Genomic DNA, 26,121 nt, shown 5'->3' with positions numbered 1-26,121 from the left:
GGTGTCTTTCCTGAGTTTGGCAGGAAATAGGCAAAACGTACCTGTAATCATAGGCGTGCGCACGGGGTGTGCCGGGTGTGCCTGGGCACACTATTATCCCCGCGGCACGCCTATGTATTGAGACCGGCAGGGGAGATCTCGGGATCTCCCCTGTCGGCTCATGCAGAGCCGGCGCTCTAAGCCTCCCTCCCCACCGACCCACAGGCAGGGAGGGAGGCAGGATAGGACCCGGGGAGCTCTTGCCAGCAGCTCCGCCGGGTCCTCTCGCGGGATTCTGAGCGTTGCCGCGGTTACCGCGGCAACGCTCAGATCTCGCGAGAGTGAACTCTAGCCTGCAAGGCTAGAGTTCACTCTCCACTGGACCACCAGGGAAGGCAGCAGCATAAATGATCCCCCCTCCTAGGCATAATGTAAGAAGGGAGGGGGGATATTAAGAAATCTGCCCCCACCTCCACTGGACCACCAGGGAAGGCAGCAGCAGAAAGGATCCCCCCTCCCAGGCATAATGTAAGAAGGAAGGGGGGATATTAAGAAATCTGCCCCCACCTCCACTGGACCACCAGGGAAGGCAGCAGCAGCAAGGTCCCCCCTCCCTACATAAGGTAAGAAGGGAGGGGGGATATTTACCAAACGGCCCCCACACAATACACACAATCCCCCAAACATACAGCACACACACACAGCACCCACATACAGCACACAAACAGCACCCTCACACACACACATCACCCTTACACATACACACTAACAGCACCCTTACACACACATCACCCTTACACACACACACACACACACACACACACTAACAGCACCCTCACATATACACACTAACAGCACCCTTACACACACACAGCACCCTTACACACACATACAACGCCCTTACACACACAGCACCCTCACACACACATCACCCTCACATATACACACTAAAAGCACCCTTACACACGCATACAGCGCCCTTACACACACACACAGCGCCTTCAAGCACACACAGCGCCCTCACACACACACACAGTGCCCTTACACACACAGCGCTCTTACACACACAGCGCTCCTTAAACACACAGCACCGTTACACACATCGCCCTTACACACACACACACAGCAGTATATATATATATATATGCAGCGTGTGTTTTTGTGCTTTAGGGTGCACACCCTTATACAATAGGCTGCGCACGCCTATGCCTGTAATCCACTAGCGTGTTAGTTAGGTCAGAAATTGGTCACAACCCAACCTGAGACTTCCACCACTGGATTGCCTTAGAGGCCTCTTTGCACAGTCCGCACTTGGGTCCAGTCTGGCGTGGTATACCCCCCTTCAATTGATCTGGAGCAATGTGCTGCTATGATTAGTGTCTCAGTGCTGTCTTTCAGTCCTGCCTTTTCCAATTTTTCAACCATTGGCAACAAAAAGGTTATGGTGGGGGAAAAATTGTGATTATATTTATATATATATATATATTTGTAAAGTTTGAAATTAAAATTGTGTTTACAAATTCTGTATATGTGCACCTCCATCCTAACTCCTCATTAATCGTTGTTATAAGCTCTGTCCTTTGCACCAGTCAGCATAGAGAAAGCACAAAGAGACTGCTGCTTCTCCTCTTCATTTGCATTGTTTGCCCTGGCTTTGCCTTGTCTGACTTGGATAATGATCTAATTTGCTACACCTTTAGATAATAAGAAAACAAAACATGAAAAAAGAATAACATTGTGTGTGTGTGTGTGTGTGTGTATGTGTACAGTATGTGTATATATATATAAAATGTGTGTGATATTCAATATTTTAACAGTGACAGGTTTTTCCTTTAGGAAGCATTAATTTAGTACAGGCTTAGGTTTATTATTCAGTAATTCATCTTGATTCAGATACATAGCTTCATATTCTCTTGTCAACCAGGCATTAAGGAACTACTTAACACTGTAAATACTACTTTACCTCAGTTTCCTCAGGTCATTAACCCATTTTTCGCCCATCCTTTTGTGATAATTTATCTCTTCCTCCTCCTCAATAATTTCCCGGATTTTATGTTTTGCCTCTGGATCTTCAACAACTACAAATGTCCAAGGCTCAGTGTGTGCTCCGCTAGGCGATGTCCCTAAGAAATAAAAAATTAAAGTTAAAAAAACTCAAATAGTTAATGGTTCTCTCCGATTTGCTCTGATGGTACAACTTGAGATCTGGGATAAGAACCTAATGCATCCTGTACCAAGATAAGACAAGCTAAAATATACAGCATGATGACTAAAACATATAATTAACCTTAACCTTATCATGTAATAACACAGGGCAAATATATATATATATTTTATTCTTTATTTTTCTTACGCAGTACACCAGAATATGCGGTAACAGCATGGTAAAAGAAAAAGAACATGTACAATGTACAAAGACATAAATGTGAGTACAACATAAGATGTGGACAGAGTATCTTGTTCTGAGATTAAGAAATGTGGAGTGAGAGTTTTATGGTTAATTGTGTACTAATTGAGTGGTGTTCCACAAGATGACTTAGTGCATTCCTGACTGTTGGGGTCTATCTAGTTTGTCCTTGTCGTCTAAGATTTGCAGGATGCGTATCTGACAGTCCTGATAGTGGCAGAGCACAGAGATCTGCTTCAATTCCGGTGGGGGACAAAGAAATGGCGTTTCACATGCCATCCCTTTGGTCTGTCCTCCGTCCCCTGGTGCTTCACAAAGGTACTGAAACCAGTGGTTACCTTTCTGTAACGAGTATATACCCCTACACGCAGAATCCAGCCTAACAGAAGACAGTACAGAGGAGAGATACGTCTACCGGACCTTAGAGTGGCCGGACTCGACGTAATAGGATAAGACAGAGTCAGGAACGATCCGAGGTCAAGGGCACAAAGAGACAGCGTAAACGAAAACTAGCCGGGGACTGGTACACAGGAATCAGCAAGCCGGCAAACAGTACAGAAAAGGATAAAGCGAAAACGAAGTCAGAATACAAAGCCAAGGTCAAATACGGAGAAACACAACTGAACACAACAAGCACTAAAGGGAACTGTAGCAGAAACCACGATAGGGCAAGGAACTAAGGGAAAAGGGTAAGTATAAGTAGCCTTCAAACTAATGTGATTGGCTCCTGTCACTTCCACTCCCCCAACAGGTAAGTGTATGGGGTGATTGGCATGACAGGAGCCAATGGGAGCCTTTTTGCAATTTAGGCTCCCACTGTCTCTTTAAGAGCGCGCCCGAGATTCGCGGCGCGCTCTTAGCTGCAGGCGGGACACGTGGCCGCTTCTCGCGGTCACTGCCCGCCTTCCTGTCAGAACAGTCGGACGAGCCGCGCGCGGCTCGTGCAGCCGCAGGACCGCGCGCGGCTTGAAGAGAGGACCGCGTCCGGCCCCCGGATAAGGTAAGTACCGCTACAGTACCCCCCCCTGAGGACACGCCCTCCGGGCGGGCAGGACCAGGCCTGGCAGGAAAACGCGAACGGAAAGAACGTACAAGGCGGGGAGCATGAACAGCATCCGCAGAAATCCAACTGCGCTCCTCAGGCCCATAACCCTTCCAATGTACCAAGTACTGAAGCCGACCCCGAAGAAAACGAGAGTCAATAACAGCAGATACTTCGAACTCCTCATGACCCTCCACAGAGACAGGAGGGGGAGGGGGAGTATGCCGGGTATAGCGGTTGTGTACGTAAGGCTTCAACAAAGAGGTGTGAAATACATTGGGTATACGCAGATTCTTAGGCAGACCCAAGGCATAAGAAACGGGATTAACCTTATGTATAATGCGATAAGGACCAATGAAGCGGGGAGCCAATTTCATAGAAGGCACCCGGAGGCGAATATTCCGTGTGGAAAGCAAAACCCTGTCCCCCACAACATAGGAAGGAGCCGCTCTGCGATGCTTGTCAGCCTGAGCCTTCTGGCGGGCAGCAGAGTCCACCAAAGAACGCTGAACCTGCTCCCAAGTATTACGCAAACCAGCCAAATGCTCATCCAGAACTGGCATGCCCTGAGAGGAGAATGCAGCCGGAAGAACAACGGGATGCTGGCCATAGACAACGTAAAAAGGGCTTTTGCCGGAAGAATCATGAGTGGCGTTATTCCGAGCAAATTCAGCCCAAGGAAGCAGGTCAGACCAATTGTCCTGATGGTGAGACACAAAACAACGGAGGTACTGCTCTAGAGACTGGTTGGCACATTCAGCAGCTCCATTAGACTGGGGGTGGTAAGCGGAAGAAAATGAGAGGGAAATACCCATCTCCGAACAAAAGGCTTTCCAGAACCTGGAAATAAATTGGCTACCCCTATCGGATACAATAGATAAGGGAATACCATGTAATCGAAACACTTCTCTAGCGAAGATAAGAGCCAATTCCTTGGAAGTGGGCAACTTGCGAAGAGACACAAAGTGAGCCATTTTGGAAAACCGATCTACTATCATTAGGATGACTGTGTTACCATTCGAAGGGGGTAATTCAACAATAAAATCCATTGATAGATTAGACCAAGGTCTCTCGGGAACGGGCAACGGATGCAACAGCCCACAAGGAACTCTACGAGAGGTTTTCATACATGCACAAGTAGTACAAGCACTTATATAGTCAGTAACATCCTTACGTAAGGTATCCCACCAGAAATACCGAGAAACGGCTGACACTGTTTTGGAAATACCAGGATGTCCAGCAGTCTTAGTATCAAAAGTTCTGCGAAAAGCTGTTAGGAAACTGTGAAAGTTATGCACCATAGGTCCATTAGCCTCCCAAATAGGGTTTGCCCATTCAAGTGCTTTGTCGGTAAGTTGGTGCATAAAGAACCCAACTTTAGACCTCTCTGTGGGAAATGAACGTGGATACATTTCAAAATGAAACTCTATTTGGTTAATGCATGTCTTAGAATCCCCTCCATACCTAGGAGGAGGCGTTAAATGTGCTGTAGCGTTAGGCATAGTCGATACTTCAGGAAGCAGGGGTGCAGGAGGGTTAGGTGCGGTTGCTGGAATGGTTCTAGCTAAGAGCGTCTGGAGAGCCTGAGCTATTTGATCCATACGGTGATCCTGCTCTACAAATCTAGCCTCATGGGTCGCCATCTGTTGAGCTAAATCTGCGGGGTCCATGGCCCTATCGTAATGTAACGAGTATATACCCCTACACGCAGAATCCAGCCTAACAGAAGACAGTACAGAGGAGAGATACGTCTACCGGACCTTAGAGTGGCCGGACTCGACGTAATAGGATAAGACAGAGTCAGGAACGATCCGAGGTCAAGGGCACAAAGAGACAGCGTAAACGAAAACTAGCCGGGGACTGGTACACAGGAATCAGCAAGCCGGCAAACAGTACAGAAAAGGATAAAGCGAAAACGAAGTCAGAATACAAAGCCAAGGTCAAATACGGAGAAACACAACTGAACACAACAAGCACTAAAGGGAACTGTAGCAGAAACCACGATAGGGCAAGGAACTAAGGGAAAAGGGTAAGTATAAGTAGCCTTCAAACTAATGTGATTGGCTCCTGTCACTTCCACTCCCCCAACAGGTAAGTGTATGGGGTGATTGGCATGACAGGAGCCAATGGGAGCCTTTTTGCAATTTAGGCTCCCACTGTCTCTTTAAGAGCGCGCCCGAGATTCGCGGCGCGCTCTTAGCTGCAGGCGGGACACGTGGCCGCTTCTCGCGGTCACTGCCCGCCTTCCTGTCAGAACAGTCGGACGAGCCGCGCGCGGCTCGTGCAGCCGCAGGACCGCGCGCGGCTTGAAGAGAGGACCGCGTCCGGCCCCCGGATAAGGTAAGTACCGCTACACTTTCTCAGACTACACAGGGTCCGACTTATTATTTATCTGGACGATATCCTCCTGCTCTCAGGGGACACGGTCCCTTACTGTTAGTTCATTTAACATGGATCCTGCATCTCATTCAGAACCTTGGCTTCCTGGTGAACTGGAAGAAATTGGTTCTAATACCTTCACAACATATGGAATTCCTGGGATTCCGAGTCGACTCCGTTTGACAGATTCTATGCCTCCCGGCAGAAAAGATGTCCAACATCAAAAAAGAGATAAGACGACTTATGCATCGGCCGGACATCTCCCTGCGACAACTGGCACGGGTGATTGGTCTGTTGGTGGCCTCCATCCAGGCTATCTTTCTGGGACCGCTTCACTACCAGGCACTACAGCGTCTGAAAGCTACCTGCTTACGAAGTGGCCACTCATACAAATCCCACGTTACTCTGGACGTGGAATCCAGGGAAGAACTGAACTGGTAGTTGACCCACATGGAAGTGTGGAACGGACCTAGTGATAGAGTCGGACACCAGCTTACATGGCTGGGGCGCGCGCTGCGGCTCCATATCCACAGGAGGCAGATGGTCCACGGACGAATCGTTTCTACACATAAACTCTCTGGAACTGCTAGCAGCCTCGTTTGCCATTCACAGTCTCTTCTCACCCAGGGGCATCTCATGCTCGATTCTACTCAAATTGGACAATGTCTCGGCAGTACGGTATATAAACCATCTAGGAGGCACCAAGTCACGCATCTTAGCGGTCTTGGCTCGAGACTTTTGGCATTACTGTTTACAGAACAATGTGTCAGTTACCGCAGAACACATCCCAGGCCTGGACAATTACACAGCGGATTGGAACTCCCGTTTCCTGAGGGACTCGGGAGATTGGAGACTTCAACCGAGTGTGTTCCACAAGATCGCTCACTTATGGGGACCTTTGAGTGTGGACCTGTTTGCGTCCAGACTGAACACGCAACTGCCTCAGTTCTTCAGCTGGCGACCGGACCCGGAAGCCACTGCAACCGATGCATTCCTCCAAGATTGGACCAAAGGCCGGGCATATGCCTTCCCTCCATTCAACCTGATTGCTTGTTGCCTGGCGTACCTCCGACGCTTCAAGAGCTCGATGGTCCTGATAACCCCATGTTGGAGGTCCCAACCTTGGTTTCCCCACCTATTGGAAATGGCGATCGATCGCCCACGGTTGTTACCAGATCACCCATCTCTCCTAACCAATGCAGACGGGGAGAGTCACACTCTGATAGAACAAGGGCTCCTCCGTCTCATGGCGTGGCTCCTTTCAGGGGACCCTGGGAAATCACAGAGGTTTCGAGCACAACTACACAACTTTTGGCAAACGCATGGGCACCGGGAACACGACATGCCTTTCCTGCGGCCTGGAGACAGTGGGCCAATTGGTGCTTGGAACGATCGTTGGATCCTGTATCATCCTCTGTGAAATCGGTGTTGGACTTCCTGACACATCTGTTCGAATCAGGCAAAGCCTTTCGCACCGTCAACCTGTACCGTTCTGCAATCTCGGCAGGCCATGATAACGTGGACGGGATCCCACTCGGACAGAACCCCTTAGTCTGTCGTCTGCTTAAGGGTGTTCGCTTCTCACGCCCTCCTACACCTAAATATGGATCCTTTTGGGATGTCAACGTGGTATTCAAGCTCCTAGACGGATGGCCCCCTAACTCAGAATTGTCATTAAAATGATTGTCTGCAAAATTGCTTATGCTGTTTTGTCTTCTATCCTGTAAGCGAGTGTCCGACGTAAGAGCTTTGGATTGGCAGGCCCGCATGTTCATTTCGGAAGGAGTGTAATTCGATATCTCGCGGAGAACGAAATCAACAACTAAACAAGTCTACTACCCAAGAATTACAAATCTACCCAATCTATGCCCGATGCTGTGCCTAAAAGAATACGAATCTCGCACTTCTGCTCTACGCCCATCTAATGAAGGACCTCTGTTCATCTCACTGAAGAAACCCCATCTTCCTGTATCTACTCCTATGCTTGCGCATTGGGTCAAATGGTTATTGGCTTCGGCCAGGATAGATGTCTCGGTTTTTTCATCCCACTCCGTCAGGTGCGCTATGGCCTCTAAGGCATCGGCGATTGGATGTCGATTGGAAGACATCTTGAAGGCTGCAGATTGGTCTACGGAATCCACATTCCGGAATTTTTATTTTAAACCTATCCAACATTTTTCAGATAAGATTATAGCTCAGCTTTAAAAGAGCATAATTCCAAGATTTTACTATTAACATGACGTAAAGTCATGATTTTATTAATGACACAGAGGCGAGTATTATTCCCTCCCTCCCTCCCTGGGTGGAGTTTGTGGGATTTACATGCCTGTCAGGATTAGATTGAGTCTGCCTCTATCCTCATACCTTACATGTTGGAACTTTCCTGTTTCTTATCAGATATTGACTATAAAGCCTAGATTATCACGCTAATTTTATAATATGTTTCATGTCTGATAATGTTAGGACTATGGTTTTCCTCTTGACCTAGGTACCATATATATAGTGTGGTATGTTACAACCAGATGTCAATCGAGATATTACCATATTTCTCCTCTCTTTTAGCCTGAATACTTATATCGGAGTGATAAAGAAGATTTAAAGGACGGCTCTACCGTTTTCCCATAAGGAAGGGATGTATGCTATCTGATGTTATAGTTCCGGTTCAAGTTTATCGTTCGGTTATTGGCTGGTCTTCGGATCGCTACAGAAAGAGGAAGAGGAAGAGAGTTCTACACCTTATATACTTAAGGGGTGGATACTGATTAGTAGCACTGTTGAATATGCTAATGTTATGTTGTTTTTCTCTTTTACATAGATTTTTTCTCTTCGCTGCTGAGGGAAAATTAAAGAAAGAGAAGCATAATACTCGCCTCCGTGTCATTAATAAAATCATGACTTTACGTCATGTTAATAGTAAAATCTCAGAATTTTTGTGCACTTTTGTTCTTTTCCTTACTAGTACATTTGCTGACTTTTTTTTTTTTTTTTACAATGAACCACAGATGCAACTTTGTTTGGATAGACTGTCAGGATTATTCGCTAAAGTGGGAATTGTTGGGAATTCAAAGTAAATTTTATATTTAAGACCAAAATAGCCAAACAAGAAGTACAGCTGACTTGAGAGAATTTTTCCAGTCTGTCTATTTTGGCCTTAAATTTGAAAATTCACGTTGACTTCCCTTTTAATTCCTGACAATTCTCACTTTAGTGAATAACCCTTTATATAGAAACATAGAATGTAACGGCAGATAAGAACCAGTCGGCCCATCTAGTCTGCCCAATTTTCTAAATACTTTCATTAGTCCCTGGCCTTATCTTATAGTTAGGATAGCCTTATGCCTATCCCACGCATGCTTAAACTCTTTACTGTGTTAACCTCTACCACTTTGACTGGAAGGCTATTCCATGCATCCACTACCCTCTCAGTAAAGTAATACTTCCTGATATTATTTTTAAACCTTTGCCCCTCTAATTTAAGACTATGTCCTCTTGTTGTGGTAGTTTTTCTTCTTTCCCACAACAAGAGGACATAGCCTTAAATTAGACAGGCAAAGGTTTAAAAATATGTCTTCCTTTGTGGATGTATTCACTGGGATCAGGTGCTGCTGTGAGTTTGCTACATGTTAGGGAATGATTGTAATGTGTCCTGGTATCTCGTAAGTAATAGACTTTTTTTTATATAAGAGAAAATAAAGCTGAATAAAAAAATATTCCTTTACACTTGCTTTTATCAGGTAAGTAAGGGGAGCAGCCTCTCTAAAGGGAGACATTGTTAAAATGTAGCTTTCACCAATGTCAGCCAGTTATCTCAACAAAAAATAGTTACATTTTAATAAGTTATTTGTTGGAATGCCACTAGTCACACAATCCAAAGGAACTTTGTTCAGTATGAATTCATGTGTTGTGCCCATTATGTTGCAACTAATGATTTTTTTAACCATACTTAGTAAGTGTTGTTTGCATACTTATTGATTAGTAAACTGCTGTAGACTAGAAACACATTTTCTGTAGCTGCAAAAAAAAAGTCTTATCTCTTTAATTTTATTGTTCCAACAAAGATGGATATGTTGTTAAAGGAACACTATAGTCACCTAAATTACTTTAGCTAAATAAAGCAGTTTTAGTGTATAGATCATTCCCCTGCAATTTCACTGCTCAATTCACTGTCATTTAGGAGTTAAATCACTTTGTTTCTGTTTATGCAGCCCTAGCCACACCTCCCCTGGCTATGATTGACAGAGCCTGCATGAAAAAAAAAACTGGTTTAACTTTCAAACAGATGTAATTTACCTTAAATAATTGTATCTCAATCTCTAAATTGAACTTTAATCACATACAGGAGGCTCTTGCAGGGTCTAGCAAGCTAGATACAGGGTAGCAGGGGATACGAAAATCTTAATTAAACAGAACTTGCAATAAAGAAAGCCTAAATAGGGCTCTCTTTACAGGAAGTGTTTATGGAAGGCTGTGCAAGTCACATGCAGGGAGGTGTGACTAGGGTTCATAAACAAAGGAATTTAATTCCTAAATGGCAGAGGATTGAGCAGTGAGGCTGCAGGGGCATGTTATATACACCAAAACTGCTTCATTAAGCTAAAGTTGTTCAGGTGACTATAGTGTCCCTTTAATATTTGAGTTATGCAGATGGGCAGTATACATAAAGTGTCAGTCTATGAACCATAAGCACTTGGCATCATTGCAAAGTGCCTGGTGCTTAAAGGGACACTATAGTCAACACCACAACCAGGGCTCGAGTCCTGCAGGAACGCATGGAAATGGCGTTCCTGCACTTTTTCCAAAGCAGGAACGCCGTTCCCTTTACCAGTCCTGCAGGACTTGCCCTGCTACCTGCACACAGGGACCATCACACGCTGTGTTCCTCTCCAGCACTAATTCTCGCGAGATCCGCGGCTGTAAGAGCGTTGCCACGGTAACCCGTGGCAACGCTCCACACAGGCGAGTCTCGTGAGAGTTAGTGCTGGAGAGGAACACAGCGTGTGATGGTCCCTGTGTGCAGCAGCTGGCTCCCTCCACCGGACCACCAGGCGATCTCCCCCCTCCCTGACAAGGTAAGAAGCAGGGAGGGGGGATTAAAATTAAAAAAAAACATAAACACATAAAGTTTAAAAAACAAATGCTTCCCCCATCATCCAGCACACACACACACACACACACACACACATCATCCAGCACACACACACACACACATCATCCAGCACACACACACACACACATCATCCAGCACACACACACACACACACACACATCATCCAGCACACACACACACATCATCCAGCACACACACATACACATCATCCAGCACACACACATACACATCATCCAGCGCACACACACATCATCCAGCGCACACACACATCATCCAGCGCACACACACATCATCCAGCGCACACACACACACTTCATCCAGCGTATACACGCACACATCATCCAGCACACACACACACACATCATCCAGCGCACACACACACACACATCATCCAGCGCACACACATCATCCAGCGCACACACACACACTTCATCCAGCACACACACACTGCATTCATTATACACAATCTGCACTTACTACAAACATACTACATTCATTATACACACTCTGCACTCATTACAAACACACTACATTCACTATACGCACTCTGCATTCATTATACACACTCTGCACTCACTACAAACACACTACATTCACTACACACACTGCATTCATTATACACACTCTGCACTCACTACAAACACACTAAATTCACTGTACACACTGCACTCACTACACACACTATATTCACTATACACACTTTGCATTCATTGTACACACTCTGCGTTCACTACACACACACTACATACACTGCATTCATTATACACACTGCATTCATTATACACACTCTGCACTCATTACAAACACACTACATTCACTATACGCACTCTGCATTCATTATACACACTCTGCACTCACTACAAACACACTACATTCACTACACACCCTGCATTCATTACACACACTCTGCACTCACTACAAACACACTAAATTCACTGTACACACTACATTCACTATACACACTTTGCATTCATTATACACACTCTGCATTCACTACACACACACTACATACACTGCATTCATTATACACACTGCATTCATTATACACACTCTGCACTCACTACAAACACACTACATTCACTATACACACTCTGCACTCTCTACACACTACATTCACTATACACACGCTGCATTCACTACAAACACACTACATACACTGCATTCATTATACACACTCTGCACTCACTACAAACACAATGCATTCATTATGCACACTTTGCACTCACTACAAACACACTGCATTCATTATACACACTCTGCACTCACTACAAACACACTACATTTATTATACACACTACACTCACTACAAACACACTGCATTCATTATACACACTCTGCACTCACTACAAACACACTACATTCATTATACACACTCTGCACTCTCTACACACTACATTCACTATACACACGCTGCATTCACTACAAACACACTACATACACTGCATTCATTATACACACTCTGCACTCACTACAAACACACTGCATTCATTATGCACACTTTGCACTCACTACAAACACACTGCATTCATTATACACACTCTGCACTCACTACAAACACACTACATTTATTATACACACTACACTCACTAAAACACACTGCATTCATTATACACACTCTGCACTCACTACAAACACACTACATTCATTATACACACTCTGCACTCACTACAAACACACTACATTCACTATACACACTTTGCACTCACTACACACTACATTCACTATACACACTCTGCATTCACTACAAACACACTGTATTCATTATACACACTCTGCACTCACTACAAACACACTGCATTCATTATACACACTTTGCACTCACTACAAACACACTGCATTCATTATACACACTCTGCACTCACTACAAACACACTACATTTATTATACACACTACACTCACTACAAACACACTGTATTCATTATACACACTATGCACTCACTACAAACACATTACATTCATTATACACACTCTGCGCTCACTACAAACACACTACATTCACTATAAACACTTTGCACTCACTACACACTACATTCACTATAGACACTCTGCATTCACTACAAACACACTGCATACACTGCATTCATTATACACACTCTGCACTCACTACAAACACACTGCATTCATTGTACACACTTTGCACTCACTACAAACACACTGCATTCATTATACACACTCTGCACTCACTACAAACACACTACATTTATTATACACACTACACTCACTACAAACACACTGCATTAATTATACACACTCTGCACTTACTACAAACACACTGCATTCATTATACACACTATGCACTCACTACAAACACACTGCATTCATTATACACATGCTGCACTCACTACAAACACACTGCATTCATTAAACACACTATGCACTCACTATAAAGACACTGCATTCATTATACACACTATGCACACACTACAAACACACTGCATTAATTATACACACTCTGCACTTACTACAAACACACTGCATTCATTATACACACTATGCACTCACTACAAACACACTACATTCATTATACACACTCTGCACTCACTACAAACACACTGCATTCATTATACACACTATGCACTCACTATAAAGACACTGCATTCATTATACACACTATGCACACACTACAAACACACTGCATTCATTATACACACTCTGCACTCACTCCAAACACACTACATTCATTATACACACTCTGCACTCACTACAAACACACTACATTCACTATACACACTTTGCACTCACTACACACTACATTCATTATACACACTGCATTCACTACACACACTACATTCATTATACACATTCTGCACTCACTACAAACACACTACATTTATTATACACACTGCACTCACTACAAACACTTCATTATACACACTCTGCTCTCACCAAAAACACACTACATTTATTATACACAATCTGCACTCACTACAAACACACTGCATTCATTATACACACACTGCACTCACAACAAACACACTACATTCATTATACACACACTGCACTGACAATAAACACACTACATTCGTTATACACACTCTGCACTCACAACAAACACACTACATTCATTATACACACTCTGCACTCACTACAAACACACTAGATTTATTATACACACTGCACTCACTACAAACACACTACATTCATTATACACACTGCACTCACTACAAACACACTACATTCATTATCCATACTCTGCATTCACTACAAACACACTACATTCATTTTACACACACTGCACTGCACTATATGCATAGGAGTGTATTTTTTTTTTTAAGGGCCCTCCCCCCCTTAAAAAAAAAATTACATTCCTATGCATATAGTGCAGTGCAGGAATCTTGGGTGAGTTCACACACTTTTTTCCCCAGGACTTGACCCCTGACAACAACTACAGCTTAATGTAGTTGTTCTGGTGAGTATAATCATTATATGCAGGCATTTTCATACAAACAGAGAAAAGGCAGTGTTTACATTGCCCCTAGGAACACATCCAAGTGGCCACTTTTCTCTATGGGAAAGCATTGGATTAGAAAAAAAAAACAGGCAATTCTGATAATGTCATTAAGGAGGCGGATTGGGGGCGGGGCCAGCACCGGCGGACTGGAAACAAGGTGAGTTTTAATTCCTTTTAAGGGGGCACACCACCTAAATGGTGCATTTAACACTATAGGGTAATACGTGTTCATGTTCCTACCCCTATAGTGTTCCTTTAAAGTGGGATATAGTGTCATTCAGAGAGCCCAGAACGCTTACAGTGTTATTTACCAAACTCAGAATTTAAAGTGAATTTAAAGTCAATTTCAAAGAGTCCAGAGTAACTGAACTAAAAGTATAGTTGACTTAGAGATTTTTTTCTGAGTATGATATTTTGACCTTAAATTTGAAATTCACTTTGAATTTTACTTTAGTGAATAACCCTGTTAATCGAGTATAGTGCTTATAGTAGGGGGCTGGACATGGACGAACTCTTGATCTCACTGACCAGCCCAATATGTGGTGCAGCGAACATTACTTTGCAGAAGGCAGAAAGATAGGGGCACAGCATCCATAAAGTTTGCTTCTGAGATGCCTCTTGAAAGAGAACTAAGGAAATGCCCCCTTATCATGACACCCTGTGAACTGATATATGTTTTCATATAAAAAAAAAATGTAAATGTGTTACGACATTTGTAACTACAATTATCATTGAATTACCTGCAGCTCTGATGATGTTGTTTATTACTTCTCTGGGAACAGGCTCGTTGCTGATGAATCTTACAGACCTCCTTTGGTTGAGAAGTTCAAAAAATTCCTTTGATCTGTTTACCATTTCCATTTCAGGGTAACGTACCACTGTGAAGGGGACATGTTGAAGATTTTCTTCTTCCTCGTCTTGCCAATCATCTTTCCCTTTTTTTTCAAAATTAGAAAAAGAAGCAGGTGTGTTGACATGATGAGAACAAAATAAAATAAGCATATTCTTCATTGTCTTCACTTATACAGTAGGGTGTAGGCAGAGATTTGTATAAAACAGACACATTTATTACAATTTCATTTTTTTTTTTAAAACAACATTTTAGAACTTTTCAATTCTGCTATTTTGAGATAACATTTGCAGTTCCCATGTCAATTCCCTAAAACTCCCTGTCTTGTTAATACACCCCTTTCTGTTAACAGTTAGAGACTATACAATAAAGTGACCTAATGTATAGCCTTAAAATGCACCACTGTTGGGAGCAGACCTATTGGTGACTGGAGAAAACATACATTTGTAATTTTACACTGTGATGTTTCCTATTAGTTTGCTCTTTTTTTTTTTTTTGGTGGCACTTATAAATAAGGTTGGGAAGGGACCAAAAAGTAAAAGAAGAGTACTGTGGAGGAGTCATGAAGGATTCCAGGTCTGCAGACACAAAATGGCCTTTCTGGTGTTTAAGATGTTGGTTCTCATGATGCTTTGATCTTACCTCTAGGAAAAATAACAAGTGACCTTACAAGCTGAGGTCTCAGCTACACCTGCTACTAAAAGAAACACTAAATATCAGATATCTATTCACAGCAGACATACCCAATCTCCATTAAGAGTTGCATATTGTAACATGAGCACTTGCCTCTTCCTCCTCTCAGGCAGGAAGTGATCCCTATGTTCACTCCGTCCACTCTGGCAGGCAGCAATCCTTCTGCCGGCTCCTGGCACCTGGCACCCTCTGCCGCCTTGCTCACAGGTCATACAACTCAGTAGCTGATCCTAAACTCTCAGGAGCAGTACAGTCTGAAGACAGGCCCTTATAGTCTGTCCCTGGAAAGTACCACACTTAGACACTGATCCAAAAGGAACTGGACAACTTCTTTATTTTTCAAACAGAGACCACCCTTCAACAGTGCTACATTTAACTTATGGCGAGGTATTCAAAATAGTACATTAACATGAACAAATACTAAAGGCACAATAAAATACTAGGGAGCATTAGGGAAACATATAAAATCCAAATCCTAGAGCATTTTACTGCATTTCACTCATATGCAAATGTATGCAAATCAGAGTCACAGTATATAACCACCTTTTAACCAATCGATGGCACTGCACAAAGGCTGTGGTCTTTATACAGTTACACATATTATTATTAACCAACGATCCTGAGGAAGACTCGGTGGAATTAAATTAAAACCATAATTACTAAATATGCATTGTGATGGCAAGTAATCATAATGGACTCTCTATATGTGTAAATGATAGTGACGACAGAAGTCACAGAAGAAATGTGAATATAATAAGGAAAATATATACCACACTTACTGAATTTTATTTTTTCTGGCTGTTTCTCATGTTTCCCAAAACATGACAGAAAATAAACAATTAATCAGACTGTTAGGCATATAAGGTCCCTCCTGCTTCTATACCACAGTCCAATTGAAAAGCTCAGTAGGAATAATGGATGAGTGCCTGATGCTGCCATGAGAAATAGCCAGGAAAAGAAAATTACATCTAGTATGGTATACATTTTCTTTATTCCTGGGAAATCATAGCAGCATCACTTATGGATAATGCCCAGGCTAAGGTTGATAGAAAAAAAATGGAGAGTATTAAACATACAACCACATGTCGAATAATGCTAAACACACAATATTTATTGAATAGAGGAAACTCAAGATAATACCCTCTGCCAACTATGGTGAAGGATGAGGCCATATCTAATGTATAATGCTCAATTAAGGTCATTGGAGAAGACCAAGTTACTGCTCTGTAGATGTCATAGGAGGAAACCTCTAGCCCATTATGTAGCCAAAGTTCTTAGAGTTTGGAACATTAGAGATTCAGCACTTTAAGGTAGATTGAGATGCTGCTTGACTTTTCCTTGAACCTGATGGGAAAACAAATAAGCACCTTTTCTGTGGAACTCCCTTCTCAGTTAGACTTTCACCTAGGCTCCACGGAATAAGTAAATAATAAAATAATAATAATTGATCTGATTTTTGGAAGGACTGGGATACTGACAGATTTAATTAGGCACTTCCACTTCAGAGGCAGGATTAGGGAAAAAAAAATAAGGTAAAACAACTTCCAGATTCAAGTGAAAATTTGAGACAACTTCAGTCAGAAATTTGTGTTTAGGTGTCAAGCTTCCCTTGTCATTATATTCCTGTGTGTATGACTCATTACAGGAGAATACTTTAATATTACACATCCATCTTGCAGATGTTATAGCATCCAGGAATAATGTCTTATATGTGAGCAATGTTAGAGTCAGCTCATCTAATGGAGCAAAGGGATTTTCTGTTAAAATGCTTAAAATGGGAGGAATTCCTCTTAGGCGGTCTAATACATAGGGTAGTTTTAATGAATCTTGCTATAAGAGGGTCTAATGCCCACGAAATGTTGCACAAGCCTGACAAGGCTTAAGTTTGCACCTTCAATGTACTTGGGCTAAGACCCTTCATTAGTCCGTCTTGAAGGAAGTCCAAAACCTGAGAATGAGAGGGATGAAGAAAATCCAACTCTTTAGTTGATGCTCAAATTTTGCAGGTATCTCATACTTGATGATAGCAATCAGAGAAGATTTCCTTTTAGACTTTAAGAGTGTAATAATTACAGCTACCGATAGGCCTAGTTGCTCTCAATTCCCTCAGGTTTGAATGTTATAGGTTTTCTCTGTTTGACCATATCCCCTGCCTCCAGATTGAACCATAATGGGCTCCCCAACCATATAAGCTCATGTCAGTTGTTATTTTGCGCCAGGCTGTTTCTTCTAAAGGGAACCCCTGAAGTAGTTTTTACCAATTCTTCTTTTATAAAAAGGATGATCTACAATTCTCTGATCTCAGTTTGACCTTCTTTTGTTGAACTGTCTGAAGAAGTCAATTTGGATTGCGCAAGTTTTCTATTGAGCCTATTTCACTAGACCTATTGTGGAAGAGGTTCTATCTCAAGGGCCAGCAACCTATGGCACGTGTGCCATGAATGGCACTCGATGTGCCTTTGCATGGCACTCAAGGTTGCAAGAGCTAAACAGGCTCTAGCCTATCAGGAGTCTGAGTGAGACTTCAGATATTTGCTAGTGCAACCCGAGCAGTGATTGCAGGTGATGAGGGAAAATCCTCAATTTATGCATTGCAGCACTTAGAGGAAGTGATCTCAGATCACTTCCTCACTGCACTTATGAAAGGGAATCTGCGCCAGAGTAGAGCAGCCCACAGCAGCTATCGCAGCTCCTGCCCTTGACCTGTACCTGGCCACCCTGATCTCCATTGGACCCTAGGGAAGCCACCCACACTGCTAGATATACACAGAGCAGAGGAAAAAGCTTCTTCCTCATACAAATAATAGAAACAGTCCACACACAAACACAAAGACATGCAGTCACCACAAACACAATACCACTGCCAATCCACATACCTGCACACAACTCCACAACCAGCCTCTCACGTGCAATACCACAAGCAGCCCCACACATACACACACTACCAAACATCCACACACACACAATTACACAAGCAGCCCCATACATAGCCCACATTCATAGGCATCATACATAATAACACAAACTACTCTTGCACATATACAATATAACAGCCCATGTCACATTTGCACAAATCCAATATTACAAAGCAACTGCAGCACCTATAAATAAAAGAAGCACAATACAGCACAATACACATCTCAATTTAAAATGTAGGACTGGCATGCCAATGGGACTTCATGATCTTGTTTTGGCACAGTCCTGCTTAAAGGTTGCCCTCCCCTGTTCTTGATACTCTTCCTTTTGAAGGCTTTGAAGATGTTGTTTGTGGGTTAAATCTAGAAATTCTGCTGTCACGAAAGGTTGCAGTCTCGAAATCTATTATTTCTCCAAGATGAAGACAGGGGTCTCCTTTTCTCTTGAGGCAGGAAGGCTTTCTTTCAATCAGCTGCTATCTGAATGGCCTCATGTTGAAAGGGAAGAGCACACAGAGATGCTTTAGAGGCATAGTCCAAACCCCAGGAATGTAGCCATAATGACTTCCTGGATGCTACGGACAAGGCCATGATTTTTTGCCACCATCCTGGTGATATCCAGAGACACCTTTCGAGCAAAACTCTGTTGCCAGTTTAAATTCCTTGACACTTTCAATTAGATGTTCTCTGTGTACACCTCTTGTGATTTATTCTTCTAGTTTTCCCAGCTAGACCTTTAATGCTCTAGAAAATGTAGTTAATGCTACAGCCTAGTGGAGAGTGGAACCCAAAAATAGATATGATTTAATGAGATCTGAATCAAGACGCGTCTCCATACCTCTTTTGGTATCCTCAGAGTGTCCATATGAGAGTAATTAGTCTGTCTACAGTCCTAGAGTCCAGAGATCTAGAAGAATTAACAACCTCTTAATTTTCTTCTTCAGAGACTTCCAATATATTTGAATCAGAGGCAGGCGGCTCAATTCTGCAACATTTAGATGATGTTTTGCTGGAGCTGTAAAAACTATATATATATATATGCCGTTGTAATCAAAATTATTCAACGCCCATTAAACATTATTGTCAAAATTAACAGACTTTCAGCTGTTTGCAATGAACAAATCAAACAATAGGAATTGAAATAACTCCACACAATGGATGCTTCATGTGGGATCCCAAATGTCAACTTAAAATGACTTCTCCAATCTCAAAATTATTCAACCCCTTCATGGCAAGCATTTTTAGTACTTAGTAGAGCACCCTTTTGTTGTTATGAACTGCTGCAAACAAGACGCATAGCCAGACACCAGCTTCTGGCAGTGTTCCTTAGGAATCAAGACCATTGCTAATGAGCAATGGCCTCCAGTTCAGTAATATTCTTGGGTTTTCATGCTGCAACTGCCTTCTTCAAATCCCACCAGAATTTTTCTATGTGATTCAAGTCAGGTGACTGTGATGGCCACTCTGGCATTTTGCAGAACTTCTTTTGCAACCAAGTTTGGTGGAATTTGAGGTATGCTTGTGATCATTGTCTTGTTGGGAAGTCCAATGATGCTTAAACTTTAGCTTTATCACAGATGGAGTGGCCGTTTCTCCTAGGATTTCCTGATACTTCAATGAATCCATCTTGCCTTCCACACGCTTCAGGTTTCCAGTACCAGAGGATGCAAAGCAACCCCAAAGCATTGCAGAGCCACCATCAAGCATAACTGTAGGCAGAGTGTTCTTTTCATACTCCAGACATACCACGGACCCATTGGGCATAAGAGTTCCAGTTTTGTTTCATTGCTCCACAGAACAGAATACCTGTAACTTATTTATATGATTTTGAGTGTATTTTTGGATCAGTAATGTTGTACATCTTGGAGTTTGAGCATGGAAACCATCTGTGTTTATTATGCACCCTACTGTGCTCACTGAAACCTCACTGAAACCTCACTGAAACCTCACTGAAACCTCTTGTCACCAAGCCTTAATGCAGGTTTTTTGCAGTCACTCAAGGGTTTTTCAAAACCTGCCTTCTCAGAAATCTGGTTGAAGCCTCCTTTATCTGCCCTTTCCATGTAGTGTAACCAGTGGTGTATCCTGGTTTTGTGCTGCCCTAGGCAGGACAAAACTCAGGCGCCCCCCCCCCCGCGCCACCCCCACCCAACCTTTCCCCCCGCCCCGCATTCTAAATACACACACACACACTCGCTAACAGAAACACACACACACTAACAGACAAACACACTCACTAGCAGACACAAACTAGCAGACACACACACTCACTGACATACACACACACTAACAGACACACACAGTCACACACTAACAGACACACACACACACTAACAGACACAGACACACACACACACTAACAGACACAGACACACACACACACACTAACAGACACACACACACACACACACACACACACACACACTAACAGACACAGACACACACACTAACAGACACAGACACAAACACTAACAGACACACACACTCACCCACCCACATTAACACATTTTTTTTAAATTTATTTTTAACACATTTTTTTTTATTTTTTTTAACACATTTTTTTTTATTTATTTTTAACACATTTTTTTTATTTATTTTTTAACACTTTTTTTAAAATTTATTTGTAACACATTTTTTTAAAATTTATTTTTAACACATTTTTTTTTTTATTTAACACCCACCCCCCCCCCCCCCCCAGCCTCCTTACCTTTGGGAATGCTGGGGAGGGGGGTGTCTCTTCCTCCCTGGTGGTCCAGTGGCTGCTGGGCGATCGGGCGGCACTGCCTGGCGGGCAGGCGGGCGGCCGGCCGGCGAGGGAGCACTTCCCCTGAGCTGTCTGCTCAGTTCCCTCGCGCGCCATATGACGTCATATTCTGGCTCCGCCTCCCAGCCTCACTCTGCGGCTGGTGAGGGAGCTGAGCAGACAGCTCAGGGGAAGTGCTCCCTCGCCGGCCGCCCGCCCGCCCGCCAGCCAGGCAGTGCCGCCCGATCGCCCAGCAGCCCGCCGGCATGTCTGTTAGCCGCAAGGCTAACAAGACATTTGCCTTGGGCATTTGGGGGCGGCTTTTTTTGCCGCCCCCTGGAAAATGCCGCCCAAGGCAAATGCCTTGTTTGCCTCGCGGCTAATACGCCCCTGAGTGTAACAACTATTCCTTCAACTTGCAAACTATGCTTCCAACAGTGTCTCTTCCATTCCCTGTCACACTTACCTCCCCTTGCCATGTCACACTCTCTGTTCCAACCATATCACACTCATCCCCTCCACCCCCCAAAACCTGCCACACTCATCCTAATTGCTCCAACCATGTCACGCACATCCCCAACCCTATCACATTCACCCTCATCTCACCTTATCTCACCCCCCCTGTAACGGCACCCTGGGCATAGAGGGGGTTAAAAGCCGTTTAGTAGATCTTCCCCTTCCAGAGATACAGGCACAGCTACTGCAGAACACCAAACTCCTGAACTGAATACAAGGGAATGCTCCAAATTCCTGAACTGCATACAGAATAGCACTCCAAACTCCCGAACTGGAACCTCACGAATAGCTGCTAGCAGACGATCAGGAAAAGCACCCAAGCGGCTTACACTCCTAGCAATCAGTCTCTAACAGCATACAGTAAATCCCCACAAAGACGAGACAGAGCTCCGTGTTGAGGGTCAAGCAGTGGTCTGGTTTAATGGGGGCTACCTGCCCGGTATTTATGCAGGTCTTCCACCTGGTGGACACTCCCCTAGGGGACCAGATGGAAGACTGGGACACAAATGGTAAAAATGACCAATCACAGGCATACAGAGTTAAAACACTCCCACAATACATTAGTAATCCAATTATCTCCAAGGACAGAGGCAAAACTCCATGTACTGATTTACCTGCTTTTATTTACTTTGATGTAAGTAATAAATGCTTTTTTTACTCTTTACTCATACAGTCATCCAATCTATTTTTTTGCACTTTGTTTTTTATGTGAGATTCACATTTACCAAGTATTTGAAGCAAAGAAGACACACCAAGTATATTTCTGAAGGCACTTCTTGGGATGTTAAAGTGTGAGTGAGCATTTGTCACTTGCCCATATATCCAATTATAGTATATACAGTATTGCACTATGCCATATATTTCTTATTTCCCTAGCTTGGAATAGCCCTATACCATACACATGTTGAATTGAACATAGGAGGAAATCTTCGGGCATATCCCATATTGCTAAGGGAAGTTATTTCACTTTTTATCATAATCACTTTTCGAATTGAGATTTATACAGCACTGTATGTGGACACTATCCATGAGTGTGTGAGAAATTATATATATATCTTTTACATTCTACCTATCCCCAGATAGCTTAGATCTGAGCGCACATTATTACCGGATGGCGCTCAGATCACATACATACAGTTCAATCGCCATGGAGCCAAAGTCTTTTCCATAGTCTTTCGTTATACAAATAGGCTCCATGGCATCGCTATCTGGGGTGATGCTGTTCCTACGGTTAACTACCGAATGAACAGGCATTCGGTTAAATGACCGAATGCAGAAGCAAGGGGGCTGACGGCTCAGCGGTGTTCGCGCAAATAAGTGTCCAGGCTCCTCCAATGCAATGTGGCGAGATTGGTCTCGTCACACCCCCCTTTCCCTGTCAAACCCACCCTCCCACTGTCACCACCTGAAGACAGTTTTGTTACACTCACAGCTTTGCCATAAGCACAATGCACAAAAACCACAAACAGTCCTCCATACACACAAAACACTGCAAGCAGTTACCCCACTCACACACATATGGTCCCAAACATACACATGCTCACAGAAACATACGTTTACTAAAAAGGATGCTCACTGTCAGACACACCCTCTCAGGCAAACACATAGGTAGATAATGTGAAACACTCAGACATATACACAGCCATATACATATTGTGACTTCATGTCTGTATTTATCAATGTGTGCCTCTTTGCATCAGTGTGTTTTTGTGTGTATGCATGTGTGTGTATTAGAGTGTGTATATGTATTTGCATATTAGTGAGTATGTGTGCATGTATTAATGTGTGTCTATGGCTGACATGTGAGGGTGGTATGGTATAGTATGGGCAATGCAAGTAAAGTGGCAACATTTACTATATATATTCTACATAGAAATACAATACATGGGACAACACATATAAAGAACACATAGGATAGTATACATGTGAAAGGATTTTAGAATGTGGTGAAATATCTATGACACTTTTTTTCTTATCTCTAGCTTTATTATTTGGTAAATGATTTTCTAAAAGCTTTTTTGCTCAACCAAAATTCTCTCTCTCTCTCTTTTAAAAAAATAAAATAAAATAACTCATTCACACTGGCACTTATTAAACGATTTCCATACACCTCAATCGTGTACAAACGATTAGCATAATTGCAAATGAAATTTCTTTATTGCAAATTATTTTAATTATTTTTCAGGGCTCACAACACAGCGGCACAGGGAGCAGTGACACTGCAAGCCTCTGAACAATGAATAAAGAGACTAGCTCTCTGTATCCAGCATTGCAAGCCTATACTTCAATATAAATAGAGCTCCTTATACACACACAATGCAATTCCTATTTTTTTTTTTTTTACTATGGTTGTTAGTGAAAGAATATGATTTGGGTCTACCTGTTATTTTTTTCCAAGTTTCGAAAAAATATAGGTAAATGACTTTATTTTAGTATCACTATTTAAAAGCATTTCCATGTAACGTTATGTGTTCATATGTGCCTTACCATCTTCATCAGCCACAATGTCTGTATTGTCCTGCAGATCTTCATCCACCCACGGCCGAGATTCCTGTTTTATATTATTATTCTTATTACTCTGTGCACTGCTTGCTTTAGACTTTTTCCTGCTCTGTAATATTATCACAATCAAAACACATATCACTGCTGCAAGAACAGGTGTTAAAAATGAAAATATAGCCATGGTGTTTGCTCTCGGCTGATCACAGTGAAATGTGTCACTGATTCTATTTTTTTCAAAGGCAAAGGTTAGGTAAGGAAGGAGGAGCAATGTGTATTTCGTAAAACACAGAGTTTTTGAGAAAAGAGTTCTCTTAGAGTGCTCTTAGTGGCTCAGTGATTCGAAATGAAGTATTGCGTGCCATGTTTGACTTTTTGAGTGCTAAGTGCCAGTGGCCTCAGTTAGGTCAGGACATGTACATCATAAGATAAAGATACTTACAAATCAAATAGTGGGTACGACTTTTTCAGCACCTTCAAAAGTTCAACTTGCCCCATTATCTTTGCCACACTCTCTCAGGTAATCAGACCCACAGGCGATGCTAATGAAAAGAACTGAACTAATGTGGTTGGGGGACCTAGAAAATGGATAGCGACAAAGCTGTCTGAATATTCCAGCAACATTGATAAGGTTTAACCCCTTAAGGACACAACTTCAGAAGCTTGTCTTACCCATAAGCCATTTTTGCATTTTTTGCTGTTTGTGTTCAAACGTAAATTGCATCTCTGTCATTTATTGCACCAACACATATTATATACCGTTTCTAGAGGGCAAACAGTGCTTTAATTTGATGTCACATATACATAGATACATTCTCCTTAATTATTATATATAATTTTTTTTCACACTTTTGGCAATAATAGTGTGTGCATAATATCTCCAGCTTAGAAAAAGTAATTTAAAATAAATTCATTAATGTGTCTTGATTTCAGCTTGTATAGGATTTCAGCTTATTTTAAAAGTTATAGGTCACAAAATACAAGGACTAAAATAAAATGTCAATTTGCAAAAATGTTAGAAGTTAGTCTTGTAGGTTTAGTAGCTATCAAAAAAAAAATTGCCACACAAAAGTATATATTTATATAAAGTAGACATCACAGGCTATTTATCTAAGGTTAGTTTGACACTTTTTACGTAGCCATTTCATCACCAATCTCTGCTAAATATTGAAGTAAAGTTGGAGTAAAAATTGGAGTAAAATTGTGATCTTAGCGATCTGGGGTTAACTTTAGCGCATGACGGACCCGGTCTGTCATCCGGCATTAAGTGCTTTCCTGGCATGACAGACCGGGTCCGTCATTCATCATTAAGGGGTTAAAGGACCACTATAGTGTCATGAAAACAAACCCGTTTTCCTGACACTATATAAACCTTAGGGTCCCCCCACCCTTAGGGCCCCCCCTCCCGCTGGGCTAAAGGGGTTAAACCCCTTCAGCCAATAACCTTTATCCATCGCCGGGCTCCCTCAGCACTGGTGATCTCTACTCCCCCTCCGATGTCAGCTCCCAAGTGGAGCCGGATGCGCATGCGTGGCCAGA

General features: G+C 42.7%; 1 protein-coding gene across 1 annotated transcript in view; it reads right to left on the bottom strand.

The window, feature by feature from the left end:
• Positions 1-24,802, bottom strand: part of IYD (iodotyrosine deiodinase) — a 56,509-nt gene extending 31,707 nt beyond the window's left edge. Inside the window, exons 1-3 of the mRNA XM_063443081.1 lie at positions 24,571-24,802; positions 15,107-15,301; positions 1,943-2,102 (exon numbers count right to left, since the gene is read on the bottom strand). Of these exons, the coding sequence (XP_063299151.1) occupies positions 1,943-2,102; positions 15,107-15,301; positions 24,571-24,766 (551 nt within the window). The 5' untranslated portion in view covers positions 24,767-24,802. The remainder of the gene's footprint in view (positions 1-1,942; positions 2,103-15,106; positions 15,302-24,570) is intronic.
• Between the last annotated feature and the right edge of the window lie 1,319 nt (positions 24,803-26,121).

This window comes from Pelobates fuscus, chromosome 2, assembly GCF_036172605.1.
Source record: "Pelobates fuscus isolate aPelFus1 chromosome 2, aPelFus1.pri, whole genome shotgun sequence".
Lineage (NCBI taxonomy): Eukaryota > Metazoa > Chordata > Amphibia > Anura > Pelobatidae > Pelobates > Pelobates fuscus.
The sequence above is the reverse complement of the archived record's forward strand: the minus strand, read 5'-3'. Positions and strand labels throughout refer to the sequence as shown.